At 35.9% G+C, this 20,000-nt stretch overlaps 3 protein-coding genes across 16 annotated transcripts in view; 1 reads left to right on the plus strand and 2 right to left on the minus strand.

The window, feature by feature from the left end:
* Nucleotides 1–2,081, plus strand: part of LOC126579033 (muscle calcium channel subunit alpha-1-like) — a 14,813-nt gene extending 12,732 nt beyond the window's left edge. For all 9 annotated transcript variants that reach the window (XM_050242246.1, XM_050242320.1, XM_050242272.1 and 6 more), the window contains 5 exons: nucleotides 1–142; nucleotides 223–590; nucleotides 658–704; nucleotides 912–1,036; nucleotides 1,112–2,081. The exon at nucleotides 1–142 is cut by the window's left edge and continues 785 nt beyond it. In XM_050242246.1, coding sequence (XP_050098203.1) covers nucleotides 1–142; nucleotides 223–590; nucleotides 658–704; nucleotides 912–1,036; nucleotides 1,112–1,339 — 910 coding nt within the window. In that variant the 3' untranslated portion in view covers nucleotides 1,340–2,081. The remainder of the gene's footprint in view (nucleotides 143–222; nucleotides 591–657; nucleotides 705–911; nucleotides 1,037–1,111) is intronic.
* A 367-nt stretch (nucleotides 2,082–2,448) lies between these two features.
* On the minus strand, nucleotides 2,449–17,572 carry LOC126569584 (muscle calcium channel subunit alpha-1-like). The gene is made up of 25 exons (XM_050226778.1): nucleotides 16,972–17,572; nucleotides 16,342–16,587; nucleotides 13,938–14,044; nucleotides 11,416–11,568; nucleotides 11,154–11,347; nucleotides 10,459–11,032; nucleotides 9,184–9,409; nucleotides 8,407–8,617; nucleotides 8,290–8,310; nucleotides 8,117–8,216; nucleotides 7,698–7,998; nucleotides 7,429–7,532; nucleotides 6,686–6,833; nucleotides 6,085–6,381; nucleotides 5,921–6,008; nucleotides 5,733–5,840; nucleotides 5,584–5,636; nucleotides 5,345–5,491; nucleotides 4,801–5,275; nucleotides 4,607–4,708; nucleotides 4,358–4,546; nucleotides 4,163–4,265; nucleotides 3,270–4,087; nucleotides 2,963–3,032; nucleotides 2,449–2,879 (listed from the first exon to the last, which is right to left on the minus strand). Exons 1-25 carry the CDS (start codon nucleotides 17,205–17,207, stop codon nucleotides 2,620–2,622), a joined length of 5,331 nt encoding a protein of 1,776 aa, XP_050082735.1. The 5' UTR covers nucleotides 17,208–17,572; the 3' UTR covers nucleotides 2,449–2,619.
* A 1,317-nt stretch (nucleotides 17,573–18,889) lies between these two features.
* LOC126569120 (uncharacterized) overlaps nucleotides 18,890–20,000 on the minus strand; it is a 5,215-nt gene continuing 4,104 nt past the window's right edge. For all 6 annotated transcript variants that reach the window (XM_050226007.1, XM_050226002.1, XM_050226003.1 and 3 more), the window contains 2 exons: nucleotides 19,601–19,851; nucleotides 18,890–19,522 (listed from right to left, as the gene is read on the minus strand). In XM_050226007.1, coding sequence (XP_050081964.1) covers nucleotides 19,396–19,522; nucleotides 19,601–19,851 — 378 coding nt within the window. In that variant the 3' untranslated portion in view covers nucleotides 18,890–19,395. The remainder of the gene's footprint in view (nucleotides 19,523–19,600; nucleotides 19,852–20,000) is intronic.

Here is a 20,000-nt window from a genome sequence, read left to right on the forward strand (position 1 = left end):
TAGCAGCGATCAAAACAAACGACGTACAATGACACTACAAGCCGGTCTGCGTACACTACATGAAGCGGGTCCCGAACTTAAGCGGGCAATATCGGGAAACCTAGAGGATACCGGGGATGATAATCCGGAGCCTTCACACCGAGTATGTATTTACGGCTGCATAAAATTCTATAGGTATGGGTCTGGTTCGATCAATCGATTAATTCACTATTGCTATTACAGCGCAATCACACCCTCTTCGGTAATGTATGGTCTTCGATTCGACGGCCAGGACCTTTCGGAACCAAACAAAAATGGAGTGGAAATCATAAAATGTCTGCCACCTCGGTTGCTGCGTCAGCGGCAATGCATACTGTTCTGTCTGGAACAAATGAAAACCAAAAGCATGAACCTCCAAAACCGAAAGTCAACGCTGCGCTTAGTGGAGGCTATAGCCACATTGCTGAGAGCATTCTACATGCTGTACACGACGATCCACTGGGAAACAGCCTCGGAAACGGTATAAATGCAACGAACGGAGCAGCCTCGAGTGACATTCCACTGCGGCCGTTAGTACTGTATGATACGACAATTAATCGAGGACCAACCAAGTAGGTAGCGGTGTGATGGAATTAAAACCCTTACTAACATTTTGGTTTTCTACGACATAACTTCTAGTACTATCAGCGTCGATATTGGCCCGCAGAATGTTTCTGCAAGAAGAGGTTAGTAGATAAAATGTCATAATGGAAGATGTATGCCGAATTCAATTAATTGTTCGAAAAATAGAAACAATAAGTACATACACTATTCTGTACAGTATGTACTAACTTCAATAGTATAGTGAATAAAACTTAAATGAACCTTTTTACATAATGATAGACATAATACTAAGATCTTTAATATTGATTCAAATCAACTTTCATCCAAAGATACCAGCGCTCACATAGAAAATTTGGATAAGGTACGATTAATCCATTCTACACCGAGCAGCCCACACGAAGTTCACAGACCCGCTTCAAATGTAATTGGATCAGCAGAGAGTCTAGTTGGAAGGGTAATGCGCATGCGAAGGCAAAGGCGTGTGGTATACAAAATAATAAGATAAATTATCTGCATACACTCATTCCAGGTACTAGCACAACAAGGACTTGGCAAATATTGCGACCTAGATCTTGTACACTGTGCCCAGATGGAAATGCAAGAGGCTCTGGATATGACACAAGAGGAAATGGATCTAGCCGCACATGAGCTAATGCTGGAGGAACGCTTCAATAGAAAAAATGGTTCTAACGCGAGAAGTAACCCGCGTCGTGGGGTTAATACTAGTGTTAACAAGAATTTGCCGCCTCAATTATAGCACAAATTGTACTTAACACGACACTTTTTCGTGAGATGCAATCTACGGTTGATAAAATTGCAACTTTCATTCTTCCTGAGTTCGTCAACAAGAGAACCTATACGATAGCAAGTGTTCAATGTCATTTGAGGTACCGTATAGTTGCAGCATTCAAACGCATGTGAAAATATAAAAATATCTACATAAAAATTAATAAAAAAAGACTAAACCACCCAACATAAAACATGTCACATACATTTGCATAGGTATAACGTTTTATTGATAGAAAAACTAGCAGTCACAATCGATAAAGATGTATCAGATAACTGACGGGAGGGAAGCGGGGATCCTAGAATGCACTACAATGGAATCAAAGTCCAGGTTGACCAAACACCCCTCTTAGAACAAACAGTTGCGTGGAACCCTACATGTGTCTGATTAAATGCCGGAAACGAAGAACTTTTATCACAATAAATAAAAAGGAGGAACTGTTTAGCGAATCAAACAAAAGAGATTCACTAGACGTTTGAAATTTGATGATGGCCAAACAAAGTTTGACTGATATATAGAAACATATTCTATCCTTGGTTGTTACATTTGGTATGTTCTAAATTTTGATTGTGAGTTTTCTATCTTTATTAATGAAACTATTGTAACTGCCAACAAAAATTATGTCTTTTTGTAAGACCGTCACCTCAAAAAAGTATCTCGTTTAATATACTTTATTACCCTCTTCTGTTTGATCGATTGCGATGATTTAAATAAAGAAAATATGAAATGAAATGAAAATCTCTGTCTGTTTAACTTGATGATATGATCTTCATTTCACACAACACTAATGGAGTTTCACCTTTGCTGTTGCATGTATGCCACGTTCTGATGAATATTATAAATTAATTAATCCGTTTCCACTTGAGTAGAGTTTGAATCTGTATCTCCTCATCCCTGTGTGTTCGGCATCGCTCGGAATCACTCCATGTTCCAGGTCCAGGTGGGCCATGCATAGCAAATTGCGAATGTAACGCCGCTGATTTGTGCTACCCTTACTCCTATCCTATCAAAATTATTGTTTGACTGAATTAAAAAATATCAACACACATTCCACAAAAAGGTAAACAATTTTAGCAGCATAAAAATATGTAGTTGATTTATTTTCTTTCTGTTTTGATGATCACATACATCCCCCTTTCAAATTACATAATTGGACGGTAGATATGCATTTGGATCCATTTAAAACATTCAGTGGGCAACAACGGTGCTTTCCAGAAGTGCTGTGTTGTATTGTCATGTTTGAACGTTATTTAAACATCTAGCTCCTTTGCGTTAAAAACTCGCCCCGTTTGTTTAGAGTATACTTCTCCAAAGCACAATGGTTTTAGCGATTTTTCGGCACCTTTATCCGTATTGGAGTCCTTTGCAAAACGTTCATCCATAAAATCTTCCGATGAGCGAAAGCCAAACAATAATGCTTTGTTCACATCTTTGAAGCCTTTGTTTAACGTAGCATATTTTCGCTGTGATTTGGTTTTCGCAGAATCTTGACGAATTGGGCCTAATACTCCTGTTGGTAACGATAGACACAAGCAAAAAAAAGACAAAATTTTATGACGTATGGTGTACGAAATGCAATTGGGGCATAATTACCATTTTTAAAACAACGATGCTTAAGCGCTGATGTAGTTGACCATGTAATCCCAAAAAGGTTATGGTTTCTCTGTAACGAATTAAAAAGACATTTTTGCAAACCATTACTTTGCAAATTAAATCTCTTTAAAACCGAACACTACTCCAAAACCAAAATATGCCAGAAAAGATATGTCTTGCTGTTTGCTTATTCTAGAAACAAATGAGAGTGTAATTTATCGTAATATGCCTAATGCAAATAGTTGTACATTTTAGTTCAAAACATTTCCCAAATCATTCTGCGTTTCGATCCCATATCATCTCTTACCCTGTGCGTAGGCTCGGGATTGATTGATGATGCACTTTCGTGTAATGTTCCTGAGATCTTGCGTTTTATTCTCGGACCCTTTTTTTGTAGTATTCGAAGTCCAGCCGTAAGTGTCATTTCCGACCTCGAGTTTCCTTCGCTAGGACGCTCGTAGTTCTTTCGTTTTTTGAAACGGCGGAAGTAATCTTGTATTAGGTACGTTGCGTAGAACTTGCCAACAGTTACTTCATCCTCTATTCCTGGAGGTGGTACCACCTGATCAAGCAATTTATTGCTAGTGCGTTTCCATATTTGCTTTATTATGTGGCGTAGTTCGATATTGGCTTCATCAATGTTACCCTCAGTTTTGATCTTGAGAGATGTGCGAACTACTGCAAACAATGTCGCATTGAAGAGCACTGTTCCGTCACTATTCAGTGGCATGTTCATGGACACTAATCGTTTGCAGGCCACCCGGTGCGGACAAAGTTTTCCAAAGCCGAGTGGAGGCGATATTTTACGCAGTAATGTTACCACATCCAGATGCTTGATGCGTCCCTTAGCGTCCGGATCATACTCGCTCCAAAGGCGCACGAACTCGTCCAGATGGTGAGGACCAAGGATGGACCAGTCACGAGTTAGATAATCAAAATTATCCATAATGACAGCCACAAATAGATTGATGATGAGAAAAGAGCAAAGCACGTAGAAAGAAATAAAGTATGGAAACGCAAAATTTGATCCACATCCTTCTTTGGACTCTTTATCCTCCGAATTTTCGTCACATCGTACTTCTTCTCTTGAAGAACAATCTAGCATAATATCTTGCCAAGCTTCACCTAGAATAAAGAGAAAGTAAATAATGTACAATCCATTTTAATGTAAAAATCTCACTCTGTCTACTTAGTCCATACCAGTGGCTGACCTAAACAAAACCAGAATGGCTTGAGGAAAAGTTTGGAAATTATTGTTTCTATGAATTGCTGTTTCATCATCCAAGGCAATTCTCCCAAAAACCTGGTATGTTAGAGTAAATAATACAATTATTGATTATTGATAACAATTGCTGCTAGCTGCAACTGTATGGTGGGTACGTTGAAAAGTCATACCTGCATGCCAATTACAGCATAAATAAAAAATAACATAACTATAAGCAACGCCACGTATGGTAGGGCCTGGAAGGATTTTATAAAGGTCCATAAGAGTGTACGTATACCCTCTCCACGAGCCAACAGTTTAATGAGACGCATCACTCGGAAGAGTCGAAAAAAATTTATAGATATGATTGTAGAGGCACCCTGTTGAGAAAATATGTTATAATATTGGGAATCATTGGCACCTCAGAAACAATCACTTACCTTTGTACCGCTAGTCGTAGTCACCTCAGAATATACAATGTCAATAAAACTGCCCAAAACAATTATGAAATCGAACACATTCCAAGCATCTCCAAAGTAATTCTAAATTGTTTATGATAAGCAAAAAGGAGTATTTAAGTACGATAAATATGCCGTCTAAAATAACAGTTTGATGTATCATTCCATCTTGGTACCTGAAACCTGAAGGCTGCTAGTTTGAAAACAAACTCCAAAGCAAAGACGGCGGTAAATAGTAGGTTGAAGAAATCGAGCCACTCCGTATAGGGTTGAGGTTGACGATAAAACTTCATCGAAAGGGTTATGGTGTTCATCATGATCAAAATAAAAATTGTATATTCAAACAACTGTGAGGTGACAAACCACCACACTTTATACTGTATGCGATCATCATTTGGTATGTACCGCCTGACTGGTTTAGCTTTGAGCGCAAATTCGATACAATTACGCTGATTTTTATCAAGATCACAATTTTTATACTCTTGTTCTCCTTCATTTTGGAACGTGACGATTACAAAACCAACGAAAATGTTTACCATGAAGAACGCAATAACAATTATATAGATAATGTAATACGTTGCTACCAATGGTCGGTAATTGTAAATAGGTCCAAAATTTTCAGTATGTGAGTCTATAGAAACGTACAATAAGCTATGAAAGAAATAGAAGAAAAAATGTGAGAATTTTCGTCCTAAAGCATAGTTATAACTTGATACCTACGATGGCCAGCCTTCGAACGTGGATACGGTGAAAAGGGTAAGCATAGCTTTTTGTACATCGTCAAAGTGGAACCTATTGTTTGACCACTCTCTTTCCTTCGATACTGGTTTGTCTACATTCCCGTCCTCAAATACCAAATAAGTACCGCTAAAATAGAGGCAACGATTATACCAAGAGTCGTTACATATTTCCTTTGGAAAGATACTTCTATTACCAAAACTGAGAATAGCATAACTTACTGGCAATCAGATTCTTCATATTTAGACCGATCCGAGCAAGAAAAAAATTTACCCTAATAGCATATACGAATAAAAAATATACTCAAATTACTTGTGTCCTATCCATATTATGTCCTATGCCAAAACTCTCTTGTTCATAAATGTCTTACCTTAAATAGTTGCACACCAATAACGGCAAACATAAACTGTAGCAGGAACGTAACAAGAACAATATTTCCGATAGTTTTCACAGCCACTATAACGCATTGTACGACATGCTACAATAGTAATTACCACGACTTCCTTATTATGGCACAATTTTCGGCGTTAACTACATCTAATTGCATTTCTTTCATACCTTCAATCCTTTGGCCCTGTTTATAGCCCTTAGAGGTCTCAAAACACGTAACACTCTTAAAATTTTTACCACCGAAATGGTACCAGAACTGCGAAGGAAATGAGAATAAATTAGAATTTAACTAATGTCAAACACACGCAAAGCTGATCAATAATAGGACATACCTGAAGAACATAGATATCAATGAAACACTGACTACTAGAAGATCCAATAAATTAAAAGCTGATCGACAAAATGCTCCTTTATGGAGTATAAATCCATAAGCAATCACTTTCAAGATGAGTTCAATAGCAAAAACCGCGGTGAAGAAGAAATCAAATTGGTTAAGAATTTGATTTCGTTCCGAATTGGCATTTAACGGGTCTTCGGCTGCTAACATTATTGAGGATAGCATAATACAAAGAAGAATGATGTTTCCAAAAATTGTATGGTTGCACAGCCAGTGGCAAAAAAGACGAAAGCTATTGTAACAAAAATAAAAAAATAAAACATAAAACATTAATGATTACTTTCACTATCATTTGACTAAAAGCATAACACATATTGAGAGTGTTTTTAATAAAGGCAACACTTTTTGGCACAACCAAGCAAAAAACAATAATAGAAAATTCGCTGTTACTTTACTAGTTGGTCGTATTACTATGCTTAATAGTAATTGAAAGTATTTGCATTGCTACACGTTACAGCAGACTCAAAATATTTCTATGATTGCATAAACTCTGCAGGATAAATAAGGAAGCTGTGCTAAACAAATTCAACAATAACCTGTTGGTAGGCTTCAGGAGAAACAGTGACTTTTCATCAGAGAAACCACCGCTGGACACCACCGCTTCGGACAATCGTTTGGACAATCCGACATAGGTTGTATGAACGGAAGCACGATCATTCAGTATTTCGATTGTCTCGCAATGATCTGAAATAATGGAACCATATTCTAAACAATAACTGACTTAAACTCCGAGCATTATTTAATTTCTAAAATAATATTGAGGTAATATGAATGTTAACGCAAATAGCTTCACGCTTTAATGAGGTTGATCGTAGTCCTTTAAAATCATCAGGTAGTTAATGTGGAAGTAAACAATGGATGGATGTATAGGTAAACACGAAAAACTTCACACTTTTTAAACTACTTTAAGGATAAATTAGTCGTGTAAAATATAATCTCGATTTTATATAATTTAAATAGCTGGAAATAAATGAAAACACATTCACCTGTTAGTGTTGGAAAGCACAAAAAGGGCACTTTTCGGGGGCTGGCGGTATTTCTTTATTTTGAGGCCAATGCGGGACAAGCGTCTGGGCAGCACAGGATGATTTGACGAGCTTTTCTTAACTATAGCCATTTTTAAAATAAAATACATAAATGCGCAAGGTTGTAAAGACTTATTAATGCTTTTAGAAAAACATTATTTTATGCCTGTTACTGTGTAAGTGGTGATTGCTAGACATTTTTTTACCAATTTAATAAGCTCTATTAGAATTTAATTAACACGAAGATCGTATACCTTGGATTATAACCCTACTGATGCGCATTTTTTGTGTCTTTTCCAACGATGTTGATGCGTTTTTGATGTTGCTGTCACCCACGGTAGCGTTGGCAATAATAGCACTGAAAAATAAAGCGTGAGTAATCTCAGAAAACATAACAATATCGAACTCGAACATCATGCAAGTTTGATTGAGATATGGTACTAGATTCAACAACCGATGATGTCAATTTAGAATTCTTAATTCGATCTCGTACAAGATCTCAATTAAAATAAATCATGTTTACTTTTTACTAGTTATCTCCTCCATTTTATCGTCGCAGTTTTTGAAATTAGGCTCCACCAATTGCCTGTTTGATTGTCTATGTTGCACACCATCTTCATTTGAGACGCTTTCATCTGCATTATCGTTAGTTTCTACATCTTCATCGTCTCTTTCATTGTCCTCATCTTTTGCATCATGTTCAGATCTGTCCGCAATGTCGTCTAGTTCGATGTCGGGATCTTCATCCTTTTCTACTGCTGTTAGCGATTCTGCATCGGCCAAATTATCCACAGCAATAGCCAAGAATACGTTCAATAAAATGTCTAGATAGGTGCAATGATAGTATGAGTTAAGGAAGACTTGGTCACACTTGGACTGTGGCTGTGAAAAAAGCAGTGTAATTTTATCTCAAATGGACTCATTAATTTGTTAAAAGGATACAGTTACCGCAGATGAACAAAATGATGAAATAAATGCTGGCGAGAATGCCAAATGAAGCAACTCCTCCATATGCACTGATTCCGTCGTACATGACTGCATTCTAAATAAAATTAAAAACAGTCATTTAGGTGAATGGCGCATCATCAAAGCACAGCACAAACGAAATTGCATACCCAATCTTCTCCTGTCAATATCTGTAAAAACATATAACATACATAAATGAATGTACAATCGCGAATTATGAGGCATAGTCAAAAGTCGGAAGTAACATTTACGGATGCATTACATACCTGAAATACGGTTAATAAACTTTGAACAAAGCTATCGAAATTAGAACGGGGTTTATTGTCCATCGAATTGAAGATGAACCGACCACCAAACACTTGCATACCCAAAAGTGCAAATATCACGATGAAAAGAAACAATAGTAACAAAAGCGATGCTATCGATTGAATGGAGTTCAGCAATGAAGCAACGAGGTTTGACAACGATTGCCAATATCTAAAAAAGTATATAAACAGATGCATAAAAATATATCGTCGTTCTCATAATGTTATACCGGCTTTAATTTCTACATATTTCATAGAAATTATAACACTTTTGCTAATTATTTTTTCCAAATAGAATGACAAGAACAGATATCTATCTGTTATATGATGATACATTACATACATAAATACACTGTTTAAACTACGCTAGGTACTATTTACCAATAGATTTTTAGAATGTTTTGATTTTTTTAATCTAATTTATTATAGAGGTTTTAAACATTAGGTTCATTCTCCACTTTGTATTTTTTTTTCATATGATTACAATGTATGGAACCAGAAAAGGCTGCATTCCTCTTCCTTTGATAGAAAAAAACGAGATTTAAGGAAATTTGTAGCAAGTAATTGAAAAGTAGGACAGGTAGTATCTAAACAGCATTTTCGTTTATACTAATAAAAATAATAATAGGAACATATGAAAATGAAGCGTTTATTATGTATAGTGTTATGCTATCTATTCATATGATCGATAAAGCCGGTAGTGATTTAAAAGACTTCGAAATTATTAAAAAAAATTACTTTGTCACTTTAAAAACGCGCAGTAGTCGAACACATCGCAGCACAGAAATCCCCAAAGGAGGCATTATTTGAGTGTTGGTCAATAAGACCTCGACCACACTGCCTATTACCACGAAGCAGTCAAAACGATTGAACAGAGATACATAGTAACCCTGTAATCCCAGGCTATACATTTTGAGAAACATTTCCAGCGAAAAAAGAGCCACAAAAAACATGTTTGTATATTCTGAAATGAATAAAAAAATATAAGAAAACACAACAAAAAAGCATAAATAATTGCAATCGGACTTCAAATTACAACTGTACAGTCGACCACTTCCAGTAACAGAGATGTGAGTTAATCTTCTTGAATTTTGGTACAGTTTATGACAACTTCTTTTATTCTAACTTTATTCACTACTCACACACACAAAAAAGTAAATCTCATAAATATAATCAGTATTAAAATTTTTAAATTTTCTTTTCCAGAAACGTCCTAGAAAATTCCAGGTTCCTTTGCTAATTTTAAAAGATAAGTATTTTCTCTAGCAATTTTGGTTTTCTGCACAATTAGCATATTTCATCAAACCAGAAAACAATGTAGCAGTAAACAGTATTACTATGATATTGATACTTTAAAGTTTAGTATTATTGCATTTATACAATATTACGGAATTTAATAATAATGTAATATTCTGCTAAATAGTTTGATTATAAATTGTATTTATTTTTTAATGTCACTTCTCATATTATCATAATCATGCTTAGCGTTAAATTTATTTAGTAACTTATTGAAACCAGTCTAGATTCTGTCATTTACATTAATCGTACGAATTAGATATTAAGTTTTTGGTTCGAATTGTGCTGTAAGTTGTTCATTGCAGTGTTTAAATCATTTAGTAATTAAAGCTGGTTTCGACGCTTGCTTACATGCGAGCACACTCGGTTGAGATCGGGCAAATCCATAACTTTTCCACTTCCATGGTGCTGGCTGCGGCTTCTAGTCATTTAGCACATTCATTCAATATTGAACATCAATGTTTAACGTGAAATTTGTATTATAGAACATGGATTCAGTCTAGCAAAGTGCAACAATAGAGTGTGCAGTGGAATGCCAGACATTACGCCATTATCACAGTGCAGTAAAACGCAGTGCAAAGGGGTTTCCACACTATAATATCACTACATCTAAAATTATACATAACATATAGCTTTCTTTTAATCGAAATGTATTGAATTTTATCACGAAGATCGATAAAAGCTTCGACATAATTTATGACAATTTTAAATCCTTACCTTGAAAATCGTCTAACCACTGTGGTTGGTGGTAATGTTCTGTCGCTAATACTCCAGTGTTAAGAAAAACCAAGACGATGATTAACCAATAAAAAGCTTGTGATTTCACAGCCTTTCGACAGGATCGTCGCATTTTGCGATTGAATCGATCCCATGCTCGCAAACGCCGTTTGTACCACGACTCCGACTGTTGATGAATATAATCAGGTGTCGTATCCGGAACCAGATTCAGCGAATCCATAGCTATGCCACCAGCAACATTGCTAGTAGCACTAACATTCGCTTTAACATTCTTCATTTTACTCTCCTGCGTCATGCCGATCAATGGAGGATCCTGATAGGTGTCTATATCTTCGGCTTGTGTTATCCAGTCTAAATAACCTTTTAAATCTTCTTCAATTCGTTGTTTTTCGCGTAGTTTTTGGAAATCACCTCGCGATTTTGCCTTCGTTCGTTCTTTAGAAAATTCACCGCTAAGCACGCCAAGAATTAGATTCATAACAAAAAACGCTCCCAAAATTACCATGGACACGAAATAGATCCACTGCCAATTGCTCCCCATCGCGTCTTCAATCTGTAAGGAGAATTGGACGTAATAATGGTATTTGTACTAAGATCCGATTTTTATATAAAGCATTTCAACAGGAGGTAAAATAATTTTAGTTTCGTTTTACTTTAGCAGTACTAACACTTACATAGTATAACATATCTGTCCAACCCTCCAAAGTAATACACTGAAACACGGTGAGCATGGAAAGTCCAAAATTATCAAAGTTCGTTATTCCAGCATTCGGACCTTCCCAATAATATCGGCAGATATAATGAGATCCAATCGAGTTACACTGATATCCACCTTCACCACATGGTGTAGGATCTTCCATCATGTCTCCTAATAAAAGATAAGATTCAGACTATCATTAGAAATGGTTACAAATCATAGACCATTCAATGACTTACCTGTGATATTATGAAAGCACGTTTTATGCATCTTTCCAGAAAAAAGTTCAAGGCCAACAATAGCATAAATAATGATCACGAACAAGACCAACAGAGCAATGTGCAGCAAAGGAACCATTGCTCTTAATATGGAGTTCAGTACTACCTGTAAACCTGCCAAATTCAGATGTCATATTAAATATGAAATAATTTATCAAATTATATTTATCAAAAAAAATTGTTTCATATTATAATCGTAGTCATGTAACCAATATCTCATACACGAATTCATCAATTGCCATATATTAGGTTGTATCATATGTAATTGCGTTTTATGTAAATACTAAGAATGAAGATTAATCAGTGTTATATATTTCAATTTGTTTGAATGATTTTTTGAATTCCTTCTGCAATCTTTAGCATTCACTGGATATAGACATTCTAGTTCTTATCTTCAGTAAACTGAATGAACTTCGATATCACAGTGCCATCTTCCCTAATAGTTTTACCATACAAGAAGTTCTGCAAAAATCGAAACAACTGGTAGAGCAAGGCCAGGGCTATTTGACAAGCACATCAAATGTTCGGAGCCAGGTTCTCCCCATTTTTGGCTAGGACTCAAAGATGTATGCGGTCTAGCGTTGTCCTGTTGGTGTATGCAATCATTGCGATTGACAACTTATGGCGGCTTCTCGTTGATGGTTCTATTCTATTTTTTTGCAGTAGACATTCAAATGAATCGTTTTATTTCCTGATTGCGGTTCAAAAGTTATCACAAACTCTCACCAAACTAACAACATAATCTTCTTTTAGTGAGTATCATCTTTTGAGGTTGTTTAGAATGATTAATCACGCTTCGACCTTGATCCTTTTTTAATTCACTAGAACTAATTTAACGGTCGTTGCAGCGTGTTTTTGTTTCACAAGCAACAAAATATCATTGGAACCCCTTTCTACTGAGTACGTCATAAAGCAAACATTAAGATCGTAAAGTTATGGATTTTTCTGCAATTGTTTAATTAAAATTAATTATTGTTTTGAATAAAACTATTTTGAATCGTAAAGGTAAATGTTGTAGATGTGAAAGCGCAAGGAAAATGGAAAAGTTTTTATTAAAAGAGGAATGAACAATGCCAAATAGTAATTCAGTAAAACATTAGTGTTCCCGCCAATCTTCATTCTGCCTGCCTAACTCTTGAGGCCTATATTTAATATGTTGGATGTATAGTTTTTGTTGCCACATAAAAATGGAAACGGTTTTTACTGTACTGTTGTCTGCAATGATACTGATGACCAACATCCAATAATTACCAAAAAAATCGGGGAGTTTCGAAACGAAATTTTTGGGTAATGTTAACACACCTCATCCATCTTCCTTTTATCACCACACGACATTTGATTGTAGGGGATCGTAGAACCATAAAGCAATGCGGCACGATGTAAATGAGCCACGGGAGGATTTGCAATAGTTCACATATAAGATCCTGATCTTGATTGCATTGCTCCCTTCGTCTTTCGCTATCATTAATCCTTTCTCGTTGTTCTTGAGATCTTGATTTCGATTTTCAGGCACATGCAATTGAAGCTGAAAACATGCTTGATCCTGTTGCTCAGAGGTCTGGTTTCTACAGATTAGTGCCAGTCTTTTTGAATTTCGTCTGCGTACTCCTTTACGTGATCTTTTGATTGAAGGTATTTTATTTGTCTTGAAATGACTCAACTAAAATCAGATAATTTTCTTTTTACCACAACTAGTTCTTCATGTACTCGCTGTAGTTTTTATTCAAACCACAATAATTACCAAACTTAATTCACTTGACGAATCATCGTTGGTTTGCTCAAACCCCTCGCTCTTTGGTTTGATGGAAGTAAAAATTTGAAAAGTGATTTTGTGATCACTGTAGAAAGTATCACAGTAGGCAAAGATGATCAACTTAGAGTAACAATATCGAATTCAACGCAGTGGGCATTTGAGCTGAAAGGTAGCCATCCAATGTTTTGAAATAATATCGAATCAAGTAGGCTGTGAAGTAGATATCCAGTGCAAAATTGAGTTCCAATTTGCAATAACTTACTCAATATTTTTAAACGTATGAACCTTCCACAGAGCAAGACGAATTTATTGGGCCAGGAATGAGTGAAATCGGCTCATCCGTTCTCATGTTATGAGCATTCGAAAGTACGAAACTTGTATTTCTTCTTCTTTTCTTTTCTTATTTATTAGATTTTCACAGGACAAACACTTCCTGACTGATAGAAAAGCATTGGCGAGAGAATAGTAAAATATTTGTTAATTACATAAAGGGGAGCAACAGAAACATCACAATCGATCATCGAACGGCTAGTAGCGTTACTTAAATTTGATTGTTGCCTTAGTTCACAAATGGTGGAACCTTGAGGAACAATGAGCAAACGGAATTTGCCAAAGCAGATTTAAAAACAAACTGTCATGGAAAAAACGCAATTACTTATGAAACAACGTAATACTATAAACGCGGCTATGTAAAACAACAACAAACAGTAAAACAGTAAAAAAAACTTACTAGGGACTCCAGATACCAAACGCAATGGTCTGAGTACTCGAAAGGCTCTAAGTGCTTTTACATCAAACCCATCTCGCATAATGCTAGATAAAGTTGTACTAATCATACTGAAGAATTATAAAGATTAGAATATATTGTGTTAATTAAATTAAATCGAGTCAAACCCGGCTCATTTTGAGGATTTTTTATGGCAAAACTATTCATTTTTTTTCGTCTGAATTGAAAATTTAGAAAGACATCTCTTTTTAACCCTCATCGGTCCCTCCAGAATTGCATCGAATCGGTTCTTTTGTATGCGCACGCTTACACTCATTTTTCCAACCTGTTCCAAAAAATCCAAAACTAAAACTAATCACTTCTGATATTTTTTATTTATTCATTGGAATGTTCTTTATCGAAAAAAAATACTACAAGTCAATAATTCTTAAAATACTGTAGTAGAATTGGCAATTATAAAATCATGTTTTTTGAGAAAAATGCGAAAAACCGTGAAAAAGTACATTTTTCAAGTGTTTCCTAATTTTTTTGGCACATTTCTTGCAAATATCATGTCGATGGTTAGCACAATCAAATTTTGCACACTTTCACAACGTGCAGCAAAAAAAAATTGGTTAGTTTAGTATGTGTAGACTTGACAACGGCCGATTTTGGGTGTTGGTGTCAAATGGCGAATGGGACGAACATTATGTGAAACATTAGCAGCATCACTATCAGTCGGTTTTGTTTTGCGTCTTACTATGTGTGAATCAACAAAAGCCATTCCCAATGTTTCGATAAACAGCCGACGACAAATATTATGGATGCTTTTTTATTTTTTTTCAGTCCGAAAACAATTCGGCGAGCGTAATAATAGCATACTCATATTGCATACTACAGAGCCATTTGCCAACGATTTATTTTTCATTTGCAAGTAAAGGTTCCAGCCCATTGGTCCATGGTGTCAATTCTTCCTTTAGTCTTCTTGCAATTACTCAACTAAGTTTGGCTTTTTTCTTTTTTCATGATTGTTGATACCCACAGCACTATAGAACATGCTCGCCAAAGTAACAAATTGGTAATGACGGGGGATATACGGCAACATAATGGCTAGTAATTTGTGGTCATACATAGCTTCAGTAGAATATAATAGCTTTGTGCGCATATCAACCAAGGCTAATAGAATTGCTTTTTTATTTTCAGTAATCGTTCCCAAAGCCATACGATTTTTATTCAATTCTTCAGCCAAATCATATGAAATAAAAATTGTCGCAAGTTACACTTTGATCGGACATTCTTTTTTTGTCAAAACACAAAACAATGGCGGCCTAAGTTGCTTTTGGGAGTGGTGTATCGATCACGACCATTATAAATTTGTGTATTGTGTGCATACCATCTTTTGAAACACATAAACCAAATTTGCCATGCCATATTTGGCAGATTTTGATGCAATATATTCACGAAACGGAGACCATCCACGAAATGGAACAAACTGTTCATCGACTGTAACATTTTTTCCTGGTTTGTAGATAGTGTTCAAATTATTATTGTACCTTTAGAACACATTTCTGATCGATCAGAATTTATCATAAATCAAACATTCCTCTAGATCATCATATCGGATGCAACCATGAAATCGCTTGAAGGTTTATAACGGCGTCGTAGCTCCAAATATTGCTCGATCAGTTTGAAATTTGAGCAACACGTTCACCATTCCTGACAAGAGATGTTTTTTACCTGAAATCATTTTTTCAGAGCTTCAAAAATGATTTTTTTCGGCTAAATACATATGGTGGACGTATGTGTATGCGAACGCATACACAGGAACCGATTCGTAACTATTTCTGCTCAGGCGATACTACACATGCCTAAAATTTTTGAGTGATATATTTCTATTCTATGATCAAAATAAATCTATTTTGAAGAAATTCAAAAAATTTCATCGAGCCGTTTTTGAATAATTTGATTTTTTCGGACCAAATTGTATGCGCGCGCATACAAAGAACCGATGAGGGTTAAATGAATTTTGTCTAAACTACCTTCCTTAAGACAATCGATTCGATCAATTCGATTAACGTCTTTTTGATGATCCTGAACAGGTTGGTCTTTTTCTGATTATTTGAGTATCTTTGGAGAAACCTCCGTAATTTATCTCTTTAAATGGTGCGTAAAGAGATAAATGATAGGTGCATTTAAATATCATTGCATACATTTTAAATTTCGCGTTTTTTTAATCTTATATAAGAACGAACTTACTAGATATTAGTATATAAAAACATGCCACTAATACAAACAGGTGACCGATATCTAAGGCTTTGCATTTAAATTAATCACCAGGATCACTTCATTGTTCCTAGATCATAAAATAATAAACTAAATCTCGTGGCATTTCTATTTCTTCATAATCTTAGTTCTTCGGCTTACTTACCCAATCAAAACAATAGTAAAGTCCAGCATATTCCATCGACTCCGAAGATAGGCTCCAGGGTGCATAACAAATCCATAAGCAATCAATTTCATAACACATTCCAGTGTAAATATGACCAAAAAAACGTGTTCGACCTTTTCTAGCAGAGCATTTGTGGCATTGGAATCTCCATTAGGGAAGGGCGTGTACGTTGCAAGCGCGACACAATTTGCAAATATCGTCAACAGTATGAGATATTCGAATGGCCTGCACAATAATGAACATTAAACAAATTTGTTACAGAGTAATGCTAGTAAATATTCTAACAGAATATTTCCTTAGTGCAATCAGAATAACGCACGAATAGATTGAGTCCGCCGATTAAAACTATTGAATAACATGAATGAAATCAAAGTGTAGAGAATGGCAGACGGTCTCCTTGTTTTACCCCGCAGTAAAAATTAACAAGTAAAAAAAGAAACGCCTCATAGCCTTCCTTTTAAAAACAATCAGTTCTTGGTAAGTATTTGATAGATGATAAAATATAGTATTTACTACGATTAATTCTCGTGGAAACGTTTGCATGATATCAATAATCAATGATATAAATCTTTTCGATATATTCAATATGAAATGATCGATATGACATACTTCCACTCCACTACTTTGATGCACAGCTTTCGTAGAGGATTCTTTAGCGTCAGGCAGTAGAAAACACGCGGTGGACGATCGGGTACTACTTTTCCGGGTCGTCGTGGTGGCCGCTTTGGCTGATTGTTCGCTCCACCTCCATCGAGAGTCAACGGATCATCTAAAGCAGGTCCCGCACTGGCAACAGTTGGTGTCATACCAACTGCTCCTGCCGCACCTGTTGTCAATGAGGCCATTTCAGCCCTAAGATGGTTCTATACCCGCTGTTTTACTCGGAGAATTTGTAGCTGTTATTTTTGGCACAGCTTGCGGGATTGTAGCCAAATGAGCTTATAGAATCTTATAAACGCAACACAAAAAACACTGTGTGGAAATGAACTCTTTTCTCATAGGAGACACTTTAGGTGTTATGATGGCACGGAATATACTACGACTTCGTGCACTTTTGTTAAACTTGTGTGTTCGCAGATGCCGCTACTCATCCACAACAATCGTTATATTCTGTAACAATCACTAGATACACTGTTGCACAAAATCTGCAATGGATGGATTAGTTCGTTGTTTGTTATCAACACAAATCTTAATGCATCGCCGCTGAAAGACAACATCAAACTGATACATGAATTCATTTCAAATAGCTCTAGAAACCTCGTGTTGAACGCTGTGTCACATCACATCAGACGGTATATAGTGATTCTGCCTGTATTTGTGGACAATGGGCACATCGCTTTCCCCTAGAATTCTAATGGAAATCTTTCGAGACGATGAAATTATGTTTTAACATTTTTGATATTCCTATAGGATTGCCTAGTTTCAATTCTCATCTCTGGTTTATATTACTTTTGATGCAGATAACCTTATTATTTTTGTTCCTAAGAAAATTACATATGGGTTTTTTTCTATAAAAAATACTACATGAAGCGTCCAAACGCTGTCTAGAAAATGTAAAAAGAAATCTTCTAGCAGTTGTGCAGATGCGGATAATATACATTTTCATAGCTCATTTTCAAATGTATCAGTTTAAAATACGCACATTAAACATTATGTGACAGGTACTTATTTTTTGGCTAGTTCAATCTTCAAATTAAGATCACTGTCGACTGAAGTTATCCCCATGGCCCAACAAACATAAAAGCAAGTGGAGTACAATAGTAGTAGTGCTATGAGATCTGCGCTATTTTGGGCGACGTCATGTGACGCAACTCCTCGATGTCGTCTTTTACAATTAGAATAGTTATTTTTACGCACAGATGAAAACTCTCAACATATATACAATGATTGACGAAATGATCGATCCAAGGATTTTTTCATAGAATTTATTATTTCCATTTTAATAATGGCGGCCACGCGTATCAGCAACGATCGCCAATATGGCGGTTGTGCTTGTTTACTCTGCACCGCCTTTCACCTAGGGCTGATCTATAGCTACCATAGACAATGATATAATAAAAAAAACACGTGACACGACTCACTGCCAATTTTGTTAACTTTTGGATACTCATACTCATTACAACTTAGTAACACTACGAAGTGCTATGTTTAACTTTGGACTCATGCTCAGCGCCATTCATTCATTGAAAGTGTACGAGATAAAATAATATGCAGGACATTCGGGACAATATTGATGATGATCGATTGATGCAGCTGTGTTCTTTTTACACACCGCCGTAAAGACAGAAAGGCCCACATTTAGCTAACTACACATATACTCAGATACTTATGAGAAGAATGAAATGGCTGTACTCATTCGAACACATGTACCAACCGTTTTATTGTTTGTTTGAAGATTCTAAATTCATAACAATCAAAATTACCAGATTATTTTGCAGATTGGTTTACCTGTTACCATACAAACGATTGTTGATTTCTTTCGAAAGTACATATCAAGATGTTCATCCAAAATAAAATTGCATCTAACCATTTTTAACATCAATCACTTTTATTTCCTTTCATTCTCAAAAAGTGTCATTATAGAAAGCTTTTATTTATCTCACAATGTCAATTAATGCCATTTGTATTGTTTTGGACTTTTCATTTTGAATAGGATATACTAATCGCAGTGGGACATAAAGAATTCGGAAAGAAATTAGGGTAGAGCGCGGGAAATTAGGGGTGACAAATAAATAAATAAAATATGGTATAAATAGACAATTTCTAACAGAAACTCTTACTGAGTTGTATGATCATTTCTAAACCTCGCAAAAATAAATATGGTTTCATGTCACGTCTACAAATAATTCAGGAATAGCCATTGGAACCAATCTCGCCATGAGTTCCATGTCTTTCCAATAGTCTTTTCTGGCTAGTACGATTGTTGTAGTATTTGTACACAGGTTGAAAAACAGAGGATGGTAAATGTATTCATATACCTTAGTCATTTCATCACCTGTGTGCCATCAACCTCTCTCACGATACCGTTTTGCCTTATACCTCGTTGCATTGCAAGTATAACTGTCGGCAATCGAATCCCGAGCGTCCATTTCGTCCAGCTTCGTAAAAACTCTCAAACGTTTTGCCAGTTTGCCGTTCTAGAATGAAGCTTGTTGCATAGCTGTAAAAGAAAAATGGTGCAAACGAATAAAGTTTACAAAGATCATAACCAATACATCACTAAACATGATATACTCACGATCCCAGTTGACAGAAGATACTGGTACCGCCAATCGCGCTCGTGCAATCAGTGTTTGCCTCGCACAGGAATTTTTGCATACACAAGTCGTCTGAATTGCGTGTGCTACGAGCATAGCCCTTCAGCATAGTTAAACTTGCAACAGCGGCATCACTTACTACATCCTTCTTACCCATATTCCGGGCATACAATGAACGATGCGAAAACGATGTCTTAAGTGCATCCAACAGATTTACGACAATGTTAATAAACTGCAATGAAAATTAAATTCACTTTAATTAATTTTAACCAGAAACGCATACGGTTTACATTGCTCTCACAATAGAACACAAAAAAACAATACAAAACAGATAACACATGATTGCAGATTGGCACAGCTTCACAGAACCACATTACGTTT

This window comes from Anopheles aquasalis, chromosome 2 (assembly GCF_943734665.1).
Source record: "Anopheles aquasalis chromosome 2, idAnoAquaMG_Q_19, whole genome shotgun sequence".
Lineage (NCBI taxonomy): Eukaryota > Metazoa > Arthropoda > Insecta > Diptera > Culicidae > Anopheles > Anopheles aquasalis.

Bases quoted from the DNA above. Each gene is read 5' to 3' on its own strand.
- LOC126569584 (XM_050226778.1), bottom strand. From the start codon at position 17,207: ATGGCCTCATTGACAACAGGTGCGGCAGGAGCAGTTGGTATGACACCA. The intron at 4,547-4,606 runs GTAAGTGATTGT...TTTTCTCAACAG, and splicing joins CTACGACTAGCGGTACAAAG to GGTGCCTCTACAATCATATC. The intron at 4,088-4,162 runs GTATGGACTAAG...TCTTTATTCTAG, and splicing joins TTTGTTTAGGTCAGCCACTG to GTGAAGCTTGGCAAGATATT.